This window comes from Mytilus edulis, chromosome 6 (genome assembly GCF_963676685.1).
Source record: "Mytilus edulis chromosome 6, xbMytEdul2.2, whole genome shotgun sequence".
Lineage (NCBI taxonomy): Eukaryota > Metazoa > Mollusca > Bivalvia > Mytilida > Mytilidae > Mytilus > Mytilus edulis.
Window position 1 is genome coordinate 5,719,229 of NC_092349.1, and position 22,286 is coordinate 5,741,514.

The 22,286-nt window shown below is 31.7% G+C and overlaps 1 protein-coding gene across 2 annotated transcripts in view; it reads left to right on the forward strand.

Annotated features, from left to right (window-relative positions):
- Window positions 1-18,651, forward strand: part of LOC139527019 (replication protein A 70 kDa DNA-binding subunit-like) — a 55,186-nt gene extending 36,535 nt beyond the window's left edge. For both annotated transcript variants that reach the window (XM_071322258.1, XM_071322259.1), the window contains exons 14-18: window positions 570-700; window positions 11,379-11,492; window positions 12,738-12,845; window positions 16,015-16,101; window positions 17,232-18,651. In XM_071322258.1, coding sequence (XP_071178359.1) covers window positions 570-700; window positions 11,379-11,492; window positions 12,738-12,845; window positions 16,015-16,101; window positions 17,232-17,336 — 545 coding nt within the window. In that variant the 3' untranslated portion in view covers window positions 17,337-18,651. The remainder of the gene's footprint in view (window positions 1-569; window positions 701-11,378; window positions 11,493-12,737; window positions 12,846-16,014; window positions 16,102-17,231) is intronic.
- The last annotated feature ends 3,635 nt before the right edge of the window (window positions 18,652-22,286 follow it).

Consider the following 22,286-nt stretch of genomic DNA (forward strand, 5'->3'; position numbering starts at 1 on the left):
TCCGTCTGTCCCGCTTCAGGTTAAAGTTTTTGATGAAGTTGAAGTCCAATCAACTTGAAACTTAGTACACATGTTCCTTATGATATGATCTTTCTAATTTTAAAGCCAAATTAAACTTTTGACCCCAATTTCACGGTCCACTGAACATAGAAAATGAAAGTGCATGTTTCAGGTTAAAGTTTTTGGTCAAGGTAGTTTTTGATGAAGTTGAAGTCCAATCAACTTGAAACTTAGTACAAATGTTCCCTATGATATTATCTTTCTAATTTTAATGCCTAATTATATTTTTTATCCAATTTCACGGTCCATTGAACATGGAAAATGATAGTGGGAGTGGGGCATCCGTGTACTTTGGACACATTCTTGTTGAAAATATATTATGTGAGTAAAATTAGCATTTTAGTTACTGGTAGTTTCTTTGAAAATAAGGCCTCTAGTTAGTTTTATGTTTTAAGATTACTGAAAATAAAACCTATCAAATTCAGTCCTTTTTAAAATGAAAAATTCCTCTGAAACTAACAATATTTATATGGTAATAAAATGAATTACTTGGAACATTTCCATTTTAGGTTCCTCTACAAACTGGAAATGTTTCAGTGAAATTAAGGCTGACAACAGTATTGGGCAAGGAGATAAGGCCGATTATTTCACCAGTAAAGGAACGGTTATATTCTTACGTAAAGAGAACTGTATGTATAGGGTAGGTATTCTTGTTAAATGGGGGCAAAGGATAACAAAGTGACATTCAAACTCTAGTCATAAATAAATTAACAATGCCATGGCAAAAAAAGGAAAACATAAAAAGACACTACTATTTTAAGAATAAAATAACGAGTGGCAGTGTTTTACTCAGGGCTATTCCAGAAAAAAATGTATGGGGGGGTTGGAAGGCAGTTTTTGTCCGCACCCACCACCCAGACAATTGTAATTGAGAATTATAGTGCATAATAGTGTGAAAAGTTGCTCTGATACCCATCACCCATGTATTATTAATACAATATGCCTTCCAACCCCCCCATACATTTTTTTCTGGAATAGCCCTCAAACAATTTCTTATGAAGGATAATATGGTGTACGATTTAAAAAATTTCCTCTGTATTCAAAGTACGAAATTTGTGCTCAATACACCAAATCCAGTTTTTTGTTTTGTTGAGTAGGTCTGGAGTTTGAAAGTAGTACCCCAATTTTTGGAAATCTTTACTAAGGCACCGGCCTTCCTAACAACACGACAGGTTAGCTACTGTTACTATATGTATTCACACTGAAATATAGTTCTCTATGGTTCTCATGTATGTGCATATAATACACACATAAACTGAAAAAAATGGGTATATTATTGGAGCAGTTCATTTAAAACATTTTGATTAGGTAATTGGGTATTGATATAAAACTAGTATGATTGACAACTGTCATTATCACTAGACAATCGGAGACAAGGTAGACCTTTAATTACAATGCCCCACCTCCTAAACTGTCAATCAAATTGACCACATTACTTATCAACCTCAGTCTTACATAATTATACAAACCCTGCAATATACATCTGAATATACAAATATTTGACCTCATAATTGAATACATATATATAAGGATGATAGATTTATTTATTGCCAATTACTCTTGATCTACATTACATAAAGTGATTCTGTGAATTATATCTGAAAGATAAATCAGTGTTCCAGCTAGGCCGTTTTCAGAGGGCGCGGCGCCCGCCCTTTTCCGAGTGGCGCCCTGTGCCCTTTTTACAGTTTCCAGGGCGCCCTGCCTTTTTTGCAGATCGATTGCATATTAATTTGCGTATTGAATGATACGCTAATTACTAAATTTTACCTGGGGAAAAGATTATGACTTTGTTTACCACCCCAAGCTAATCAATGGTTACAACTGGTGTCATAATCTGTTGTTATAGGTAATCCGTTTATCGGATGGGTCATTAATGATCATCAACATTAATTCGTTCAAATAGAATCGGTCAGTCGGCAATTATCTTTGAAGAAATGTGCATACAACAACTTAGGCACAATTTGCGATGTTTACCGTAGTTTCATGGAAGAAACGTAATGACAGAAAGTTGGAAAACCATTATAAACTCGTTGAAGACATTGTTTTACTTGTTTTCTGTAAAATAAACAGAAAATTCAGACGTATTTGTCATTGACTGCCTTCATTTTTGATACGAAAATAACAAAATCGGTCGCCATATTGTGATCATATTTACATCATATTTACGTACTGTTTATAATCCTCCAAAGAAGGAGCACACCCGAATAAAGAAAGATAACTCAATCTGATTTTTTTCCTAGCATTGAGTAACCCATTTACATATTATAAAATGTGTCTCCATACTTCTTGCTTAAGAATATATATGTTTAGGTATTTATTTTGAGTTATGGGAAAAGTTAAAGAGGGTCTTAGTAGCAGTGTTGGTAGGGTGCCTTGGTCATCTTTTTCTGTATTCTTTATTTTTGATACTATTTTTCACTGTTGCTTTATATCCTAAAATTGTGAATTTACTGAGCACAGCTGTTTTGTGCTGTATTGCCATCAAGCACAGCAGGGGTAGAAAGGTGAAACTGGTAAAATGTGGTAGACCATAGAAACAGTATGAAACAGATCTCCTTTCAAAACATACTGCATATAAAGTTCAACTGTGCCAAGCAATGATAAAAAAACTTGTGTGACAAGCTGCTTGACAAGTTTTTCAGCCTTAAAAGTAGAAAGATAGAGTTCTATATGGGATAAAGATGTTGTTCTTGTATAACTTGTGATTCAACGAATAAACACAAATGTTTGATTAACATCTTTTATTAAAATATGCCCTTTTCATATTATCATATCGCGCGTTAAATGCCCTTTTCAGGATTGGCACCCTGCCCTTTTGAAAACCTAGCTGGAACACTGTAAATGATTAATGGATTAACAAGATCTTTTAAAAAAAAATGAAATATGAATATAAATATGAATATAATATAAAAGGTATTCAAGTAAGGCCTATAATTTACTTGAAAAATTTCCAATAATCATCTGTAATTAATCAACAATTTAGATTAGTTCACTTTTTTTTTTACCAGGAATTGGCTTGAAACAGTTTTAAAATTTTAAAACTTTTAATTATAACAAACCATTGTTTATTTGTTTATTCCCCATCAATCATTATGTCTATTTTAGTCATTTGAATTTTTATTGGAAGTGAATACATATTTTTGCAATCAAGAAAGAATCCACATTTCAATAAAATAAGTTTTTTAATTTGTTTATGTTGAAAAAGTACATTTTCAATGCCCTGTGTTGAAAAATACTTTAAACATTGATCAAAAGGCACTCTACAACTTTTAATCTTCAATGTCATATAACCTCTGTTTCAACTAACAAAATGCCCCAAAACAACATTTTTAGATTATTTTTGTTGACACTTTAATGTTTTTAGCTGTTGGTCTAGATTTTATGTCTTACAAGGAGAGTTGGTAACATTTACTAGAAGAATTTTTGATTTGCAATTTTTTGTTTTTTTTGAAACATGTTCAGAACAGGCAACATTATTTCGATAAGATATAAACTGCAGTTTAAATAAAATTGTGCAAATTAAGAGACCCATATTATTTAATTTGAGCTCATTTTATTCTCATACTGGACTGCTGTTGATGCAATTTTCAGCAATAGTGCTTTATTAATGTTCATTTTCACCCTTAATATGAAATAATTCAAACTACAGTACTCTTCTAATCTTTCCATGAGTGATTTCCATCACTTTGATTTATGACCTCTTAGCAAGGATAAAAGTAAACATATGTTTCAGGAAATTGCATTTACCTATAAAATCCATTTTGTACTTGATAAATCAATACGAGTTTAATCAGTAGCTGTTAAAAATATTACTATAGTCTACCATTATTCACTCTGGTTAAAGTTTTTATAACTTTCTTAAACTATCCTGAATTTCTACCAAACTTGGACAGAAGCTTGTTTGTCATAATAAGATAGTATCCAGAAGTAAATTTTGTAAAAAAAAAATCCTGTTTATCCATATTTTACTTATAAATGGACTTAGTTTTTCTACCAGTGAACATTACATTCACTCTGGTTAAATTTCTTAAAATTTTCTGGATTTGTACCAAACATGCCAAACTTGGACAGAAGCTTGTTTATGATCAAAAGCTAGTATTTAGAAGGAAATTTTGTAAAAATGTATTTCCTGTTTATCCGTTTATTGTAGCCTGGTGCAGCCAAATATTTCATTAGTCATATTTCAGTTATCTTTAATGCATTTGAAAGATCTTTTAAAAAGAAAGAAACTACATTTTATTTCATGGAGATTGGATGTATAGTTTTTGAGGTACGACATTTTGAATGTGTTGAATATGTTATATTTTTAGACCGTTTCTATGATAACTTTAATACAGTAATATGGCACCGAAAACAGTTAAAAAAGCAAAAAGCAAATAATGAAAATAACAACTTTTTAATGCCTCAACCTTTTGATGTAAAATTTTAAATACATATAAAGAAATATAAGAACCTTAAATGAGTATAAGAATTGAATTTTTTTTGTGTTGGAAATTGAAAAAAAATCCATAGTTACCATGGTAACGAAACAGAAAAAAATGAAAATAACTGCTTTGAGGGCTTTTTACTTGCAATAGTATCTACATAAGTCAGCTTTTTTATAGGAATTGTTAGTTTATTGATAAAACAAGTTGAGGGGTTCAATTTCTGTTGTTGTTTTCTGATATTTGATTATAAAATTTTCAGTTACCATGGCAACAGAAAGCATTATTTCGTATTTTTCGTGAAAATTTCTTCTCAAATGATAAAAATTCAAAATGTTGAAACTTTTCTGTAACTACAAAAGATAAGGTTTATTTTTATGACAATTTTAGAGTTAAAAATGCTTACAAAATATGATAATATATGTATTTTTGTTTCCATAGCAACAGTATAAATTCTGAAATTGTAAAAAAAAATAAAAAAATATCAAGTTGTTACGACCAAATCTTCATACATCTTTAATGAATCTGAACAGCTTGAATATAAGAAACACTGACTGAGTGACATTTATTGATACAATTATTGTAGTATTGAGTTTACTTATTGTTGAAGGCTGTATCAGTATGCGGATAAATATCGGTCACTGACTCTGGTAGATGGTGGATGGTTGTCTCATTTGCTAATATATATCATCCTTAATTTTTTTTGGTTTATAATGACTTTTTGAGTTTTTCTTTTCATTTTTAAACATTGTTAAAGTATATTCTCAAAACACATGTACATGTAGTTGGTTAGTATATATTTGTTTTTGTGATTATGCATGTACTGTCAATTGTCACCTTTTTTCAAATATTCTTTTCAATGCAAAACCTCCAAAAAAAAAAATGCATATAAAATCAGAAAATTGAATTACCACATATTTATTAATAATTAATAATAAATAAGACCTGTAAGTAGGAAGAACTTCACAACACTATCAACAAAAAAACCTTTCACATTTAGTTAGAACTAGAGCAGTAATTTCTATATTTGGTAGTGATTGATTGCAAACATTTTTTTTCCAGCTTCCATGATCGAAGAGAAGAATCATTTGGTCCAATTGCATTATCAAAATCAAAATGAATAACAGTTTTAATAAAAGTAGTTTCCACTGCTGGTGGTGAACACCACTTAAATGTACATGTATTTGTATTAGATCGTTCCATAAAATTAACAGTAGCAGTTTCTTCTGATAAAATGTCTTCAACCTGACCTATATACCAATCTGAAAGACCTGCGACAGCAATCCACTGATTTACTTTAAAATCTTTATAATTACTAATAAAAGTCATATTTGTATTGATTTTTACATCATGGCTTCTCTTATGTTTTTTAACATGTTTAACCGCTGAAGTTACTTCCTTTTCATTTTCAAGCTTACGTTTCCTTGTTTTGTTGGAATTATGTAGACCGTTTTTGCTTAAAACTGCGCTTTGTTTTTTTACAACCCTGACATTTTTTAAATTGTCCTTTTCCGACTTTAATAATTCATTTCTTTCTGTTAATGGTCTTAAATGTTCTTCTTTCCTAGGGACATCTAAGTCAATTTCTACACCAATATGTATATTAGAAGAATATTTTTGAATAATTTTGATAAGATTGTTTTTTAACATTTCTACACTAAATGCCTTTCCTTCAGATGAAAATTTGTAAAACACATTATTTCCTTCAAAACTTAAAACACATTTATAATACTTTAACTGAAATTTTAAAGCAAATTATTTCATATGAAAAGTTTTAAATTTTGATAGAAGTTTCTTTACATCCGCTTCAGTTTTGCATTGTCCATATCTGAATATGTTATCTATTATCTTTTGTTTCTCTGCAATTTTTTTCATTTTCTTTCTTTTGATTTCATCGGCTCTTATTTGTAACATTTCAATCCTTTTTTTTTTAATATCTTTGGATCTTTGTCGCCACTTTTCTATAAATTTTGGCAACAATTTAGATACCTTTTGCATATTATCAGCCTCATTACATTGCGTGTCAAGCCAATCAGAAGTTTTATTATTAACATATAAAACCATTCCTTCAATATGAGCCGTGGTTGCATTAGGTTTGAATCTTTTAATTCTGTCTAACTGACCAAAATTTGATTCATTTGATTGGTTTGTTTTAGGAACAGATTTACTAATCAGCATCAAATCCTCATTGGGATCAGAATGCTTCCCTCCAGTTAAGTGATCAACTAACTGCCTTTTAATAACGCTTAAAATACTGGCCAATATAAGTTCTAAAGCCTGTGTTGTTAAAACATCCAATTCTTCATTATTTTCTTCCACAGCATGTAAAGCAAAGAAATCAAACAAATCTTTTTCGGGAGGGTAATTTTCAAACATTTGATAATTTTCATCAAACATCGGAGAAGAATCTTGTACTAAATTTGAAATACTATCATGTAACTTTTGGTAATATTGTGACATGTCAGTTATAGATACATCATTACAATCAAGAAGTTTCCATAGTGGACGATTGATATGGACATCAACTAAACTAAGAGCTCTAACACCAGCAAGGGCAATTTTGGATTCAAGGTCAGCATTCACAGATAGTAACAGATTGTTACCTGTACCATACATTTCAATAAAATCTTGGATATGTGTCAAATGACCATATACTGCTCTTGCATTTTGAAATGAAATGTTAAACCTATTCCCACGGAAAGGTACAAGATAATTTTTTAAACCATTTTCAAATAAATAGGCATTAAATTGCTGTGGCCTACCGGCAGTTTCACAACCATGTATTTGCAATAAGTTACAACACGAGCGTATTAATCTTTGCGCAGCAGACTCACTCCTTGTACCCCAATTACTAAATTGTGACAAAGTTTTCATACCAATTTTTTCTGCTGTACTAATTTCTTCAAATTTTTTCAACGATTTGTTAGAATAATCAGCAAAATTTGTAAGTAAATGTAAACCACAATAAAAATCATGAATATCTATAATTGATTGCTGACATTCTTCATTTAAAGTTTCCCAGTTTTCTAAAGCTTTGGGTAATAATGATTTACGCCATTCTTCAAATAGCTTAACATACGGTTTGTTTGTTGGACCTCTATCGCTCATAGTATTATGAATAGTTTTTACCATTTTGCTAATGACTTTTGTTAATATTTCAGGATTTTTTTCATTAGTCAATGATACATAAATTTCACCTAATTCGTTAAACAATGCTTTTGTTGCATTTAATTGTGTTGCACTGTTTTCTGTTGCTAAGTCCATCAAACTTGCTGAATATGTTTTTTCTGAAGTTGTTATGTCAAAAGTAAAAAAATGTTCCCCCCACTTGCTTGTGCCATCAAACTGCAACGTGTTTGCAGAGTCCTTGCTTAAAATAGTATCTGCCAATTGAAATTTTGCCATCAAATTAGCTTGCAGAGCCATTCTTTTAGCAAATGTAACTTCTGGCATATCATTCAGTTCTTGACCAGTCATATTTTTTATGACTGATTTAATTACATTGCTGCACATGTTACAGCTTACACCTAATGATATTAATTCCATATATGTTTTTTTCATTTCATCACAAAACTCTCGCGACCCATCTTTTCTCGTTTTAAAAATAGGTATTTTTGTGCATTCTTCAATTATTTCCTGTAGGATGGCATTGGATTCTTGAAGTTCCTTGTTTTCATCACGCAATTTAGAAATATTTTCATTCTGTTTATTTTCAAAAAGTTCTGGTTTTGACTTAAGATATGATATTCTTTTTTGTAAATTTCTTTTATCCTCTTTTAAGACTAAGATTTCTTTTTATACCCCCGCTTTAAAAAAGGGGGGGTATACTGTTTTACCTCTGTCTGTCAGTCCGTCCGTCCGTCCATCAGTCCGTCCGTCAGTCCGTCCGTCAGTCAGTCAGTCCGTCCCATGAAACTTTCGTCACATTTTTCTCAGGAACTACACATCCACCCTTTCTGTAATTTGGTATCAACATTTATATATGTCAGCCACACCGTGTGATGCGTTTTCAGATTCATCACTTGACAACTTCCTGTTTACCGAACACTTGTCTGATTTTACACATGATAGCCAAGTTGAAAATTTTCGTCACATTTTTCTCAGGAACTACAATACAAGGATTTCTGAAATTTGGTTTCAGGATTAATATAAGTCAGCTATACCGTGTGATGCGTTTTCAGATTCATCACTCGACAACTTCCTGTTTACCGAACACTTGTATGATTTTACACATGATAGCCAAGTTGAAAATTTTCGTCACATTTTTCTCAGGAACTACAATACAAGGATTTCTGAAATTTGGTTTCAGGATTTATATAAGTCAGCTATACCGTGTGATGCGTTTTCAGATTCATCACTTGACAACTTCCTGTTTACCGAACACTTGTCTGATTTTACACATGATAGCCAAGTTGAAAATTTTCGTCACATTTTTCTCAGGAACTACCATACAAGGATTTCTGAAATTTGGTTTCAGGATTTATATAAGTCAGCTATACCGTGTGATGCGTTTTCAGATTCATCACTCGACAACTTCCTGTTTACCGAACACTTGTATGATTTTACACATGATAGCCAAGTTGAAAATTTTCGTCACATTTTTCTCAGGAACTACAATACAAGGATTTCTGAAATTTGGTTTCAGGATTTATATAAGTCAGCTATACCGTGTGATGCGTTTTCAGATTCATCACTCGACTACTTCCTGTTTACCGAACACTTGTCTGATTTTACACATGATAGCCAAGTTGAAAATTTTCGTCACATTTTTCTCAGGTACTACAATACAAGGATTTCTGAAATTTGGTTTCAGGATTTTTATAAGTCAGCTATACCGTGTGATGCGTTTTCAGATTCATCACTCGACAACTTCCTGTTTACCGAACACTTGCATATTTTTACACTATTAATATTATCCACTTGCGGCGGGGGTATCATCAGTGAGCAGTAGCTCGCAGTTTCACTTGTTCACTTTGCGTTATGCTTTCTTCCATAAAGGAAGATTTTTCTTTTTCATTTGTTAAAGTTTTGTTTATTGTCTCTAATTTAGTGTCTCTTCTCTGAATTGTTTTGTTAATGTTCCTAGTATTATACTTTTGAAGTTTGTTAATAACAGTTTCATATTTTTGTTTCAAGTCTGAAAGTTCTTTGTCTGATATTGTTTTATCTTTTATGATTTTATTTAGTTGATCAGATAATTGCTGATTTTCCTTATATTCTTGTGTAAGTTCTTCTTCAACTTCTTCTTTTTCATGTTGAAGTTGGTAATTTAAATTTTGAATTTGTTGACAGCACTTTATTGTTTTTAATTTCTGTTTCGAACACTTAGGATTTTCACAACCCTCTGCCAAGTTGTCTGTTGAGCTTGCTTTATTAGTTACCATTTTTGGGTATGTATATGTTTCATTCAAAAACTGTTCCGAAAAGCTATAGCCCTTTCTACTCATATCTAAACGATTCTTTAATAAAGATTTAACGGAGTAACGCATGGCATGTTCTGAAAAAGTTTCGCTTTTAAGCCCCACTATATGATGAACCCACTTTGTTAATTCTGTGAAAGTGTAATTATTTGAGCTACGAAACTTTTCAAGTTCGTGACTTGACCACAAACAAAATTATACAAATTATTTGAAAAAATTCTGAATTTTGAGCAATGAATTCCTATGACGGTTGAATCTTCTGACAACAAAAGAACTTCTCTTAAAACTTTTTCTTTTAATTCTTCTGTACTTGCTTTATCAAACTTGTTTTCTATCTTCCTTATCAAATCACTTATTTTACTTGGTATCTTTACTCTTGAGTTTACTTTCTTAAGAAGACTCGGTAAGTTTTCTTGTATATTTTGTTGTTCGTACCGAAGAATATCTCGTAACTGAATCACGAACGCATAATTTATGTCTGACACGCGTCTTCTACTGATTTAAACACGCCATTTATTTGCGCTGCGGCTACAGAAATCGAATTCATTTTTATCTGGAACGTTATCGACTTTCAGAAAATTTTGAAGGTCGTGACCTTTTTTCAACGAAGTAAAGTCAGTATCGCTTTAGTTTCGCATCTTTTGACTAGTTACTGTTTGGAAAGAGCTAGTTTTAAATTTTTTACACATATAACTTTTATCAATTACTTTTATAAAATTAATATTGAAAATTTTAAACGAAATTGTTTTTTAAATTTAAATTTTGATACAGTTATATCTTCAAGAAAGTTATACGAAAATAAAGCTTAAAATACGCGCTTTCATTTTATGTTAATTTTAAATGTGTAAACAAACGGGCGAAGGTGGCAAATTTAGTCAGAACTCGAGATCGCTCTAAATTTACGCTGTCCAACTATCATACCGCGTATAAATATCGGAAACGTCGCCGAGTTTTTAACATTCGGAGGGTAAGTGTTAATGTACAAATGTTGAATAAAAAAACAGATGAAATTAATCTACAAATGATTCTCTTTCGATTGGTATAATTTTCGTAAACATATTTAAAGAGGAAAATAACTAAAATAGCGTTTTAAAATCTTAGACATTATGCAAAAATCGTGACGTCTAACTGAACGTTACACTACACATGCACCAGGCTATTTATTGCTTATAAATGTACTTAAGTTTTTCTTTCAGTTAACATTACATACAGTCTGCAGTTTAAGTTTTTGAAACATTTATTAGATTCATTCACCATCCTGAATTTTTACCAAACTTGGACAGAAGCTTCTTACGATCAAAAGATATTTTCTAGAGGAAAATATTAAATATTAAATAATTTTTCCCCATAGACAACAGCAAAAGAAGGCAAGGCAAGACACTATGTTCCGCGGAACAAATTTTTAAATGTAATTGTAGGTTTGTTGCAATATTTTTCAATGTTATTTAATATTTTATCAATATGATTGTAGGCTTGCCCCAAAGAAGCTTGTAATAAGAAACTCATTGACCAAGGAAATGGTATGTTTAGATGTGAAAAATGTAATCATGAAGTGCCAAACTTTAAATGGAGAATGATTCTATCTGTAAGTATTTATTTCTGATCTCAATTACTGTGGATTGTATGACCATGTTTTATTATTATACCCCCGCTTTAAATAAGGGGGTATAAAGTTTTACCTCTGTCTGTCCATCCATCCATCCTTCCGTCAGTCCATCCCATGAACATTTTACGTCGCATTTTTCTCAGGAACTACAATACAAGGATTTCTGAAATTTGGTTTCAGGGTTTATATAAGTCAGCTATACCGTGTGATGCGTTTTCAGATTCATTAATCAACAACTTCCTGTTTACCGAACACTTGTATGATTTTACACATGATAGCCAAGTTGAAAATTTTCGTCACATTTTTTTCAGGAACTACAATACAAGGATTTCTGAAATTTGGTTTCAGGGTTTATATAAGTCAGCTATACCGTGTGATGCGTTTTCAGATTCATCACTCGACAACTTCCTGTTTACCGACACTTGTATGATTTTACACATGATAGCCAAGTTGAAAATTTTCGTCACATTTTTCTCAGGAACTACAATTCAAGGAATTCTGAAATTTAGTTTCATGTCCATATAAGTCAGCTATACCGTGTGATGCGTTACAGATTGATCACTCAACAACTTCCTATTTACCAAACTCTTGCATATTTTTGCACTCTCGATCACTATGCCGTTACAAAAAAATGCAAACGATGTGAATAAAATGGGGAGAAAATATTTCCCAGGTTTTTACCTTCAGATCAGATAGAACAAAAATTGATTTCATGCCAACCATGGGACCAGCAACATGACAGCATAATTTCAAGTGTTTTCTACCTTCTAATTATTTACTGTAAATCTAGAAATTATTGTGATGTTTTTAATATTGCGAAAATTGCAACAGGGTTATAAATGAAATAATTTAAACTTGTATTTTAAATTTTTTTATTTGAATTAAACAGGATTTTTCTCAATATCGCAAAAATCAAAATTGCACTTTAGTTTATCATGACAAAATCGCAATAATAAATGCACGCAATAATTTTTGAATTTACAGTAGATCAGAAATAGATATAATCCCAATCATGCCACCAACAACATGACATAATTTCCAAAAGAAGGAATATGGATGTTTTATTGCATTGGAAAATTAACCTTTGTTTTTAAAGATCAAATACATATTGTATATACATTTGTTTCAGTTTTGATTTTCACCATTGTATAGAACATTTACTCTAAAGTGAAATTTGCTCATACTTTTTGTCTTATCTGGTGCATATTTTGTTTAATATTGTAGGCAAATCTGGCTGACTTCTCTGACAACCAGTGGGTGACTTGTTTCCAAGAATCAGCAGAACTTGTACTAGGAAAATCAGCTGATGAGTTAGGGGATCTTAAAGATTCAGTAAGTTTGCAATTTATCGATTGATTGTTGGATATCTAATGGCCAGTGGAAAATATTTCATGCATGTTCAGGATCAATAAATTTACAATAGATACATTATGTTGGGATAAAGGTTTGTGGAATTCCACTGCCACAAAAAAATGGGTTATAATACTGTAAAGACAGAAATTATTGTGAAAAATGTCGCAGATTTGTAAAGGCAATAATTTAAACTCATTTTGAAATATGAATTTAACAGGATTTTTTTTCTATATTGTAAAATTAAAGTTTGCATTTTAAATCCAAAATAGCAAAATGGCAATAATTTTTGAATTTACAGTTTATTGCATAGGTGCAGAAATTATGGCTTGCAACAGGTCACAATGACCCCTCAAAGTGTTGTTGTAATGGTTCTAAACGTGCAGAGAGAATGGCAAGCTCTCTACACATGGAATCAGATGTAACATCCCCATTCTGACCAGACTTCTGCAATTCATATAAACAAAGGAAGAACGTAAATAAACTCAGAACAATACGAGTAAAACTTCAAGAAATTAACACAACAATGGCATTTAATGTTCTTTCTGAAAATAAACTTGTGAATAGTTTATTATATACATGATATATGTACAACTACATGGCTTAGGAAAATTCAAAATGTATTTTACAGTCTACATGTTGCCTAATTTTCCCCATTTCATGTGATGGATGGATAGATTTGATAATTTGGTTGTTATCTGTTTCATAATTACTAGATAATAAAATAGATTTCCAGGATTACAAAGTTATGTAAAAGTCAAAAAAGTGGTAAAATGAGAAAAGGTAGTGAATTAAAGTTGTGGTTGTAAATTATTTTTACTGCATTCAATATGACGTAGGATGTATATGATGGAATTCAACATTATTCATGAAAAAAGACCATATTGGTAAATAACTTATGAACTAAATTAAGGAAGACAAGTGAAAAATGTACACGAGAGTGTTAAACTGTACATATGCTTACTAATTCATTAGGGCCCCGTCGACGGCGGGTCGCCCTATAGTGATCAGTCTGTCCGTCCGTAACACTTTCGTGTCCGCTCCATATCTAGAGAACCGTTATGATTTCATACTTAAAGTCATAAGAAACGAGTGACCGGTGAAAAATATTGTTCTTCCAATTCTTAAACCAATGCATACACACATCATAAACTTAGTCTTCTGTGCTCGAATTTATCATTTTTTTCGTGTAAATATCGTATAATCGTCAATTTTTTTTTCAATCGGTCAGTGTTGTTGTGAAAATATGGCAGGTAATTAAAGTTCGTGTTTTAAAGCCGAAGTTTAACGATTGTCACCTGTTTGTCAACAATTGACGAAAAATAAACAAAAAAGCATGGAAATTGAGCACGTGTTTAACATGTAAATTCAGATAATAGTTTATTTTAAGGACATCCATGCGTATTGTGGTCACCGGATTTTTACGAGATGGGTCACACTGAGGTCATCTTGCATACGGAAAATATATCGGGGGAATAGCTTGCTGGAAGGAAGCAATTCAAATAAAGTAAACTTCTTCTAAATATGAATAAATTAAAGAATTTTCTTCAGAAAAAAGTATATGTACATAAGTTTTACAATGAAAACTATCCATTGAGTTATAAAAAACATATGCAATATTTTTTTTGGATTTGAGGTTTCTTATGACTTTAATACTTAACATGATTATTAACCAACACCAGAGGGTGTGTCATGTTGTATGTACAACTTCCTAGGTCAAAGGTCAAGGTCAAAAAACTTTGGTTTCAGTTGACAACCCCGTGTCCTGTGGTGAAGATCGTGTCCGCTCCATATCTAGATAACCATTATGATTTCAAAGTTTATACTTGACATCCATTTTAACAACCACCAGAGGGTGTGTCATGATGTATGTACAACTTCCTAGGTCAAAGGTCAAGGTCAAAAACTTTGGTTTCGAGTTGACAATCCTGTGTCCTGTGGTGAAGATCGTGTCCGCTCCATATCTAGATAATCATTATGATTTCAAAGTATATACTTGTCATACATTTTAACCACCACCAGAGGGCGTGTCATGATGTATGTACAACTTCCTAGGTCAAAGGTCAACGTCAAAAAAACTTTGGTTTCAGTTGACAACCCTGTGTCCTGTGGTGAAGATTGTGTCCGCTCTATATCTTGAAAACCGTTATGATTTCAAATATTATACTTGACATCTATTTTAACCAACACCAGAGGGTGTGTCATGATATATGTACCACATCCTAGGTCAAAGGTCTGTCTGTCTGTTGGTCTGTCCATCGCTAACAAATTTGATCCACATTATATTTTGAGAGGACAGCTGTTATTATTTCATACTTTATACCTGACAAACATTTTCAACTTAACATATATATTAACCAACACAAGAGAATGTGTCATAATGTATGCATCCTAGGTCTAAGATCAGTCTGTCGGTCTGTCCATCTGTTCGTTGTTCTTAACAAATTGTGTCCGCTCTACCTCTCGAGAACCATTAATATTTCATACTTTATACTTGGTGGGTCATAATATATTGAAGGCATGATTCTAAAAATATGTGACAAATATCAATTGGGCAGCACCTTTAAACATATTGTTCAAACATCAATCCATATATCCAGAAATCACCTTAGAGTAGTTATCAATGAGTTCACATCATGCAGTCATATCACTATTATACTATGAAAGTAAGATGAGAATATTTATCAGTTTTAACTTAAAATCTTAGATCAAAATCACACATGAGACTATGTAATAACTTCAAATAATGCTTCATATCAGATTATCCATACAACTTATTTACCCCACGTTATTGACAGCGGGGCCCACAGAGATGGCTCCCATCTCCATGATATCTAGTTACCCTTGGAAGATGGAAACTTTAGAAATAGTTCTTAGAAAGCATATTGACACGTGTTTTGCTGGCTACTCTTAATCAGTTTCTTTTTTAGTAAACTTTGGAATAGACAATAAAATTACCAATCTTGAGGGTATATGTATTGTAGTTATTAAATTACAAACTGACAAGTATAAAAGTTGACTCTGTTTGCCTGCCGTGATGTGTAATGTTAAAGAGAATCAATTCTTGTTTATTGAGTCAGTCCAGTATTCTCATTATAGGAATTTATGATTATTACTTCATTGTTGGGACTAATTGAGTTTTTATTTTCAGAATGAGGCTGCATATGACCAGGTATTTCAAGATGCAATGTTCAAATCTTATATTTTCCGATTGCGAGCAAAGATTGAAACATATAATGTAAGTATTTACACAGATATTTTATCTTTTAAAATGACACTCAAGTCCAAATAAACAAGAATTGTCAGTTTTTCTATAGAAGGTTGGTGGTTTTCTCCAGCGTCCTCCAGCAATAAAAACTTGCTGCCAAGAAATAGCCCCAAAATGGCGCTTAGAAGTGGTGTTAAAATACTAACAATATATTATATTACAATGTTGGATGTTTGGAAGCCTTTAAAATTTACACGGTTCTTTTAAATCAGTAAAAGTTGCATCTTTTAGAACAAAATATGTAGAAATGATCCAAATATATGTTTACACATGTCTTACATAGAAGAAATGGGTATCGGTGCAAATCTTCTTTTCAATATTGCCTAGTTTTAACTTTAATGTCTTTTAATAAAAAACTTTAGAAATTATTTATACTGCAAATTGTGTAGGTGTTAAATTACCCAATCAAATTGAATTAAGAAAGAAAAATTCATTATCCATATTTGTACTTGTTAGTAGCAGTATAAGAATGCTTTCCAATACACTGATCAAGAGATGAAAGAAATAACCTAATCTAGTACTATGGATTCATTATTATATTGAGCTGCAGTGGTGTAGTGGTTAGTGCATCGGACAATAACAAAGGTTCCTGGTTCGATCCCCGTCTGGGATGAAAATTTCAGGGACTGAATTTTCGGCGCTCCCTTGCCACCATTTGCGAGTATGGTTTTGAGGAAACGATGATAGTCCGTCGGAAGGGGACGATAAATGGCAGACCCATGTTAAGCCACATCTCTTACACGTTAAAGACACCCTTGTAGATTTCGAAAAAGAGCAGGCTAATGCTGCTACAAGGCAGCACTCACACCCGCAAAGTGGAAAGGGATTAATATAAGTTGCAAAACTTGTTTCCCAATCCACTATAATTAAATATGTTTAAACTAAATTATTATTTGTTGGATACCAATTTTCTGGGATTTTATGGGTACAGGTAAACAAGAATTTTTAAAGTGTTCAAGGAATTACAAATTTTCTATTAGATTGTATGCAGACTTGGGCAAAACCATTAATTCAATATCCACAAAATGAATGAATGAATCCACAGTATTAGATTGTTTGTCAGTTATTCCAATACTTCAATAGATATTTCTTATTTGCAGGATGAAAGCCGACTAAAGACAATATGTATGAACGCTACACCTGTAGACTGGGCGGAACAAAGCAGACGATTGATAGAAGAAATTGAGAAATTACAGGCATCATGAAATATATGTCCTGCTTTAGACTAAAAGAACTATTAAGTTATTTCTGGACAGATGGATGTCAGTTTTAAATGTACATTGTAGATATTGATATATGATAAAACTTATTGATCAAGTACTCAGCATGATTGGCTAGCATCATAATAACTAAAAACATTCTTGTAGATTACTTTTGAATTAAGAAAATGTACTAATGCAAATCTTACAAGAGCAACTTACTAGTTTGAAGCTTTATGTGTGATACAACTAAAGCATTTAGAAATCTGATGTGAATTTCCAAAAATTAATCTTGTCTGATAATTTATTTATTTCACATTTTGGGGTCAATTTCTACTATTGCACACAATATGTGCTTTTTTAAATAATGTTAGAAAATCTTAAAAAGTACTGTAATTTCAGAAATTTTTTGCTTTTTTTTTGTTCAAATTTGAAATAAACATGTTTCACAAAAACAAGTATTTGCATTTAAAATTTTGATAGTGTTTTTGTATACAACATTATCTGAAATTTCTATAATCATGATAATAAATCTTCCATTTCTGTCAACTCGTCAAAATTGGCTACAATAAATTTACGGTAATTTTTCTTAAGCTTAATCATTATTGGACAAACACTGAAGTAAGAATATATATTTTAAGTGCTGTTAATTTATATTTGTGCTATACAAAATGCTGTAAACTTATGTTGTTTAAAGGTGCAGATGGCAAATGGGTTGGTTTTTTTTTTTAATATTTTTTTGGACCGTGTATAACAGCATACTTTTGTGACTTAAGTACCATAGATGAAAATGAAGAAAACCAATTTCTGTTGGATTTTGTTTTAAGATATAGCTGTGTATTACCATTAACTTCAAGAATATGTTGGCTGTATATGTCTTCAAAGTAGTCATGTCTATGTTACACAATTTACCGATCTGAGCAATAACATGAATAAGTCCCGAAACTACTCAGAGATCTCATCCATATTTTTTTCATTTCAGGAAGGATTTGAATTAAGTTGTTGTTCAATTCACTTAAATGCTTCAGAATTTAAAAGAATTACTAAAACAATCTTGATATGATCAAATTATTAAAAGTAGATGAAGATTGAAAAATTATAAATTTGATGATTGGATAAATCTCTACGATCTTTATGTAAAACTATACGGGAAAATGGCTCAATTTTAAAAATTAAGAGAGCATAGAAATTGATGAGAACGTCTGTGAATTATGTTATACACCAGATAAATCATGTCATACTTTTTATTTGAGATGGTATGTAGTTACTATTATAGACATTATTTTTGTGACTTCATTGAATAAAAATCATAAAAATTCAACATATTTTTATTTGCATCTGTCTTATGCCAGGAACATATCGTTAAGTGGTCGTCGTTTGTTGATCTGGTTCACAAGTGTTTCTCGTTTAATGTATAGATTAGACTGTTGATCTTCCTGTTTGAATGGTTTAACAGTTACCAGTTATAAGACGTTATATAGCTTGCTGGTTGGTGTTAACTTAAGCTCTGCATGAAGTTTGTACTAACTTCTATGATGGTTTACTTTTTACGAAATTATAAATGGGATGGAAAGAACACAGGCACTCAAACTACAAGATTAATGCAAAATGAATAATAAACTATTTCTTGATAGAACACATCTCTAATGAGATATGAATTAAATTAACATCACATGCAGGCAGTCGGGATTCTACTTCGTCAAAATTATCCCCCCATTACGTCAGTTCATTTTCACAATCGTAGAAATAGAAGCCATTGTAGGTATGATGCGCTGCCAATTTTGCTCTTGAAAACCGATAAATTTATCCACATAGCACCATTAAGATCCTTATATGTCAGTTGTAATTAAAAAGACAAATGTATATACTAACTAATGAGCATCAATTAATGATCTTGTCTGCATTGATTGATCATTCAACTTAAAACTATTGTCTGATCCGTTGTCAGGTGGAATTTTCAAAAATTCTTAAATACATGTATTTAAAAAAATTCTAATTAAATATTTCATGGAAGGGCAGACTAAAAATGTTCAGTGGTTGAAGATTATCTAGTTATCACACACAAAAAATGATATTTTTTCGAAGATATGCATTTTCATCATCAAACTTAAAAGACTGTCATCATGTACTTTTAGTAAAAAAAAAATAGCTATTCGAACACACCTACTCTGTTTTTGTGATTCATTAGATAGGTATTTCACTTGACCCATATATTTCATCTTTTTGTACTGTGATTTTTTTTATGTTATAAAGTCAACCTGTAGCTTTGACATATAAAAATGATAGAATCTGAAGCGAGATGATATATCAAATATTCTTGCTTTGTACGTTTTAAAGACAAATATACACCTCAAACCCGCCTAACATAAAAAGGTGCACTCGATTTTCTCTTTTCGATACAATTGTTACCCATCTTTTGGAATTTTTTTTCGAGTCACATAATGGAAGGGCAGACACAAAAATTACTGAACTAATAGATTGATATGTTCTTCGTCCATGGTAATTTTTTGTCGAGCCTGCAACTTTTGTTGCAGAAAGCTCGACATAGGGATAGTGATCCGGCGGGGGCGGTGTTAGCTCACTTCTTTAAAGCTTTATATTTTAGAAGGTGGAAGACCTGGATGCTTCATACTTTGTATATAGATGCCTCATGTTACGAAGTTTCCATCAGTCACATGTCCAATGTCCTTGACCTCATTTTCATGGTTCAGTGACCACTTGAAAAAAAAAGTTCAGATTTTTTGTAATGTTGAATTCTCTCTTATTATAAGTAATAGGATAACTATATTTGGTATGTGCGTACCTTGCAAGGTCCTCATGCCCGTCAAACAGTTTTCATTTGACCTCGACCTCATTTCATGGCTCAGTGAACAAGGTTAAGTTTTGGTGGTCAAGTCCATATCTCGGATACTATAAGCAATAGGGCTAGTATATTCGGTGTACGGAAGGACTGTAAGGTGTACATGTCCAACTGGCAGGTGTCATCTGACCTTGACCTCATTTTCATGGTTCAGTGGTTATAGTTAAGTTTTTGTGTTTTGGTCTGTTCTTCTCATACTTTATGCAATAGGTCTACTATATTTGTTGTATGGAATGATTGTAAGGTGAACATATCTAGCGGACAGATGTCATCTGACCTTGACCTCATTTTCATGGTTCAATAGTCAAAGTTAAGTTTTTCAGTTTTGGTCTTTTTATCTGATACTATACACCATAGGTCAACTATATTTAGTGTATGGAAATATTTTATGATTTATATATTAGTCGCGCAGGTTTTATTTGACCTTGACCTCATTTTCACGGTTCATTGCTCAGTGTTAAGTTTTTGTGTTTTGGTCTATTTTTCTTAAACTATAAGTATTAGGTCAACTATATTTGTTTTATGGAAGCATTGTTAGCTGTATATGTCAGCCTGGCATGTTCATCTGACCTTGACCTCATTTTCATGGTTCATTGGTCTTTGTTTAGTTATCTTGGTTAATGTAACGTTTAAGTGACAGTTGTAATAAAGCTTTATATTGAGGACTATCAACATAATATCAATGATTAGTAAAGAAGGCGAGACATTTCAGTGTGTGCACTCTTGTTTTTTAAATCAGAGATTATGCATTTTCTACATCCAACTTGATAGATACCCATGTCGTCGACTTGATATCTAATTGTTCTGCATTACTATGTAATAGATAAATTGAAAACTTATGCAAATGGTGTTTTTAAAATAAAACACTTCGTAATTGAGAAGAAAATTGTCGTTTTATTTGTTTCTATTAACTTTTAAAATTTTTGTTACTATGGTAAACATTACAGTAAGCGTCTATCGCCTTCTCTAACAAAGAGCTTCAATTCTTTTGTTCTATTTCAACTGGGTTTCCGCCTGCGGGCCAACATTTATTATATAACTTTTCACAGAATAGAAAACATCTGTTCTCAAACAACTTAACAATTGAACATACTTTCAGACAATGCCATATTTGACGATAATAACTTGAGATAGTTACGTTGCCATAGCATCAACACGCATTGCTGTATGCACTTGACCTAGAGCTGGGTCGCCAAAATGCGAACCTCTCCTTTATAAGTTCAGGACTTTTTTATTAAAACTTTAATTATTAATATAATTGATATAAAATAAATATCAAGCTATTTTAAAAATTATTAGCTGTTTTAATATTTAGAATTAATTGAAAATATATGTCTAGTTTTGTTATTTTTTTCAATTTGTTTTATCGTCCAGATTGTATTTCATCTTGTATTGTTTATTCCCCTTTTCCAAAAAATGCGAACCTCTTCTTAATAGGTGTCAGTCGATTGTGGCCTGTCTCGACATCGACAGCGATGCTTTATACCATCATCGGTATTGCTCCCCAAAATGGAAAGGTTTGGTTTCTCCTTCATAGAAGTTGTTCTGTTGAGAGTATGAAATAGCAACACAACGATAGACCATGCTACATTGCGCAGAAAAGAAGCAGCCATTTCCATTTATTACAATAGCAGCACATGCTCACGCAAAGAGATTAATATAAGTTGCAATAACAATCCACTATAAATAAATATGTTTAAACTACCATGCAATGCTCACAAGAATGCTTGTTTGAATAATATTTTGGTACAAAATAAAAATTTTGCCAGAAAAGCTAGATACAGGAATTAGTTTTTGTCTGATGTTAGAATAAGTTGTAATTGCTTATACTTCTTATCATTACTTTGACCTTAGTTCCCAAATCCTATCAATAGAGTAGCTTTTGTTGGTAAATGGATATCTTGTCATTTAGTCCTTGAAAGTAGGCTTTTTGTCAATATAATAGAATTCTATGCAAATGGTATACCAGTGAGATATTAAGCCAGCTATGAAACCAGGTTTAACTCACCATTGTCTACATAAGGAAATGACTGTGTTAAGTTGGGAATGTGACAGTTGTTTACCTTTCAGTAAATGTGGTTTAGCTTTTGATTTTG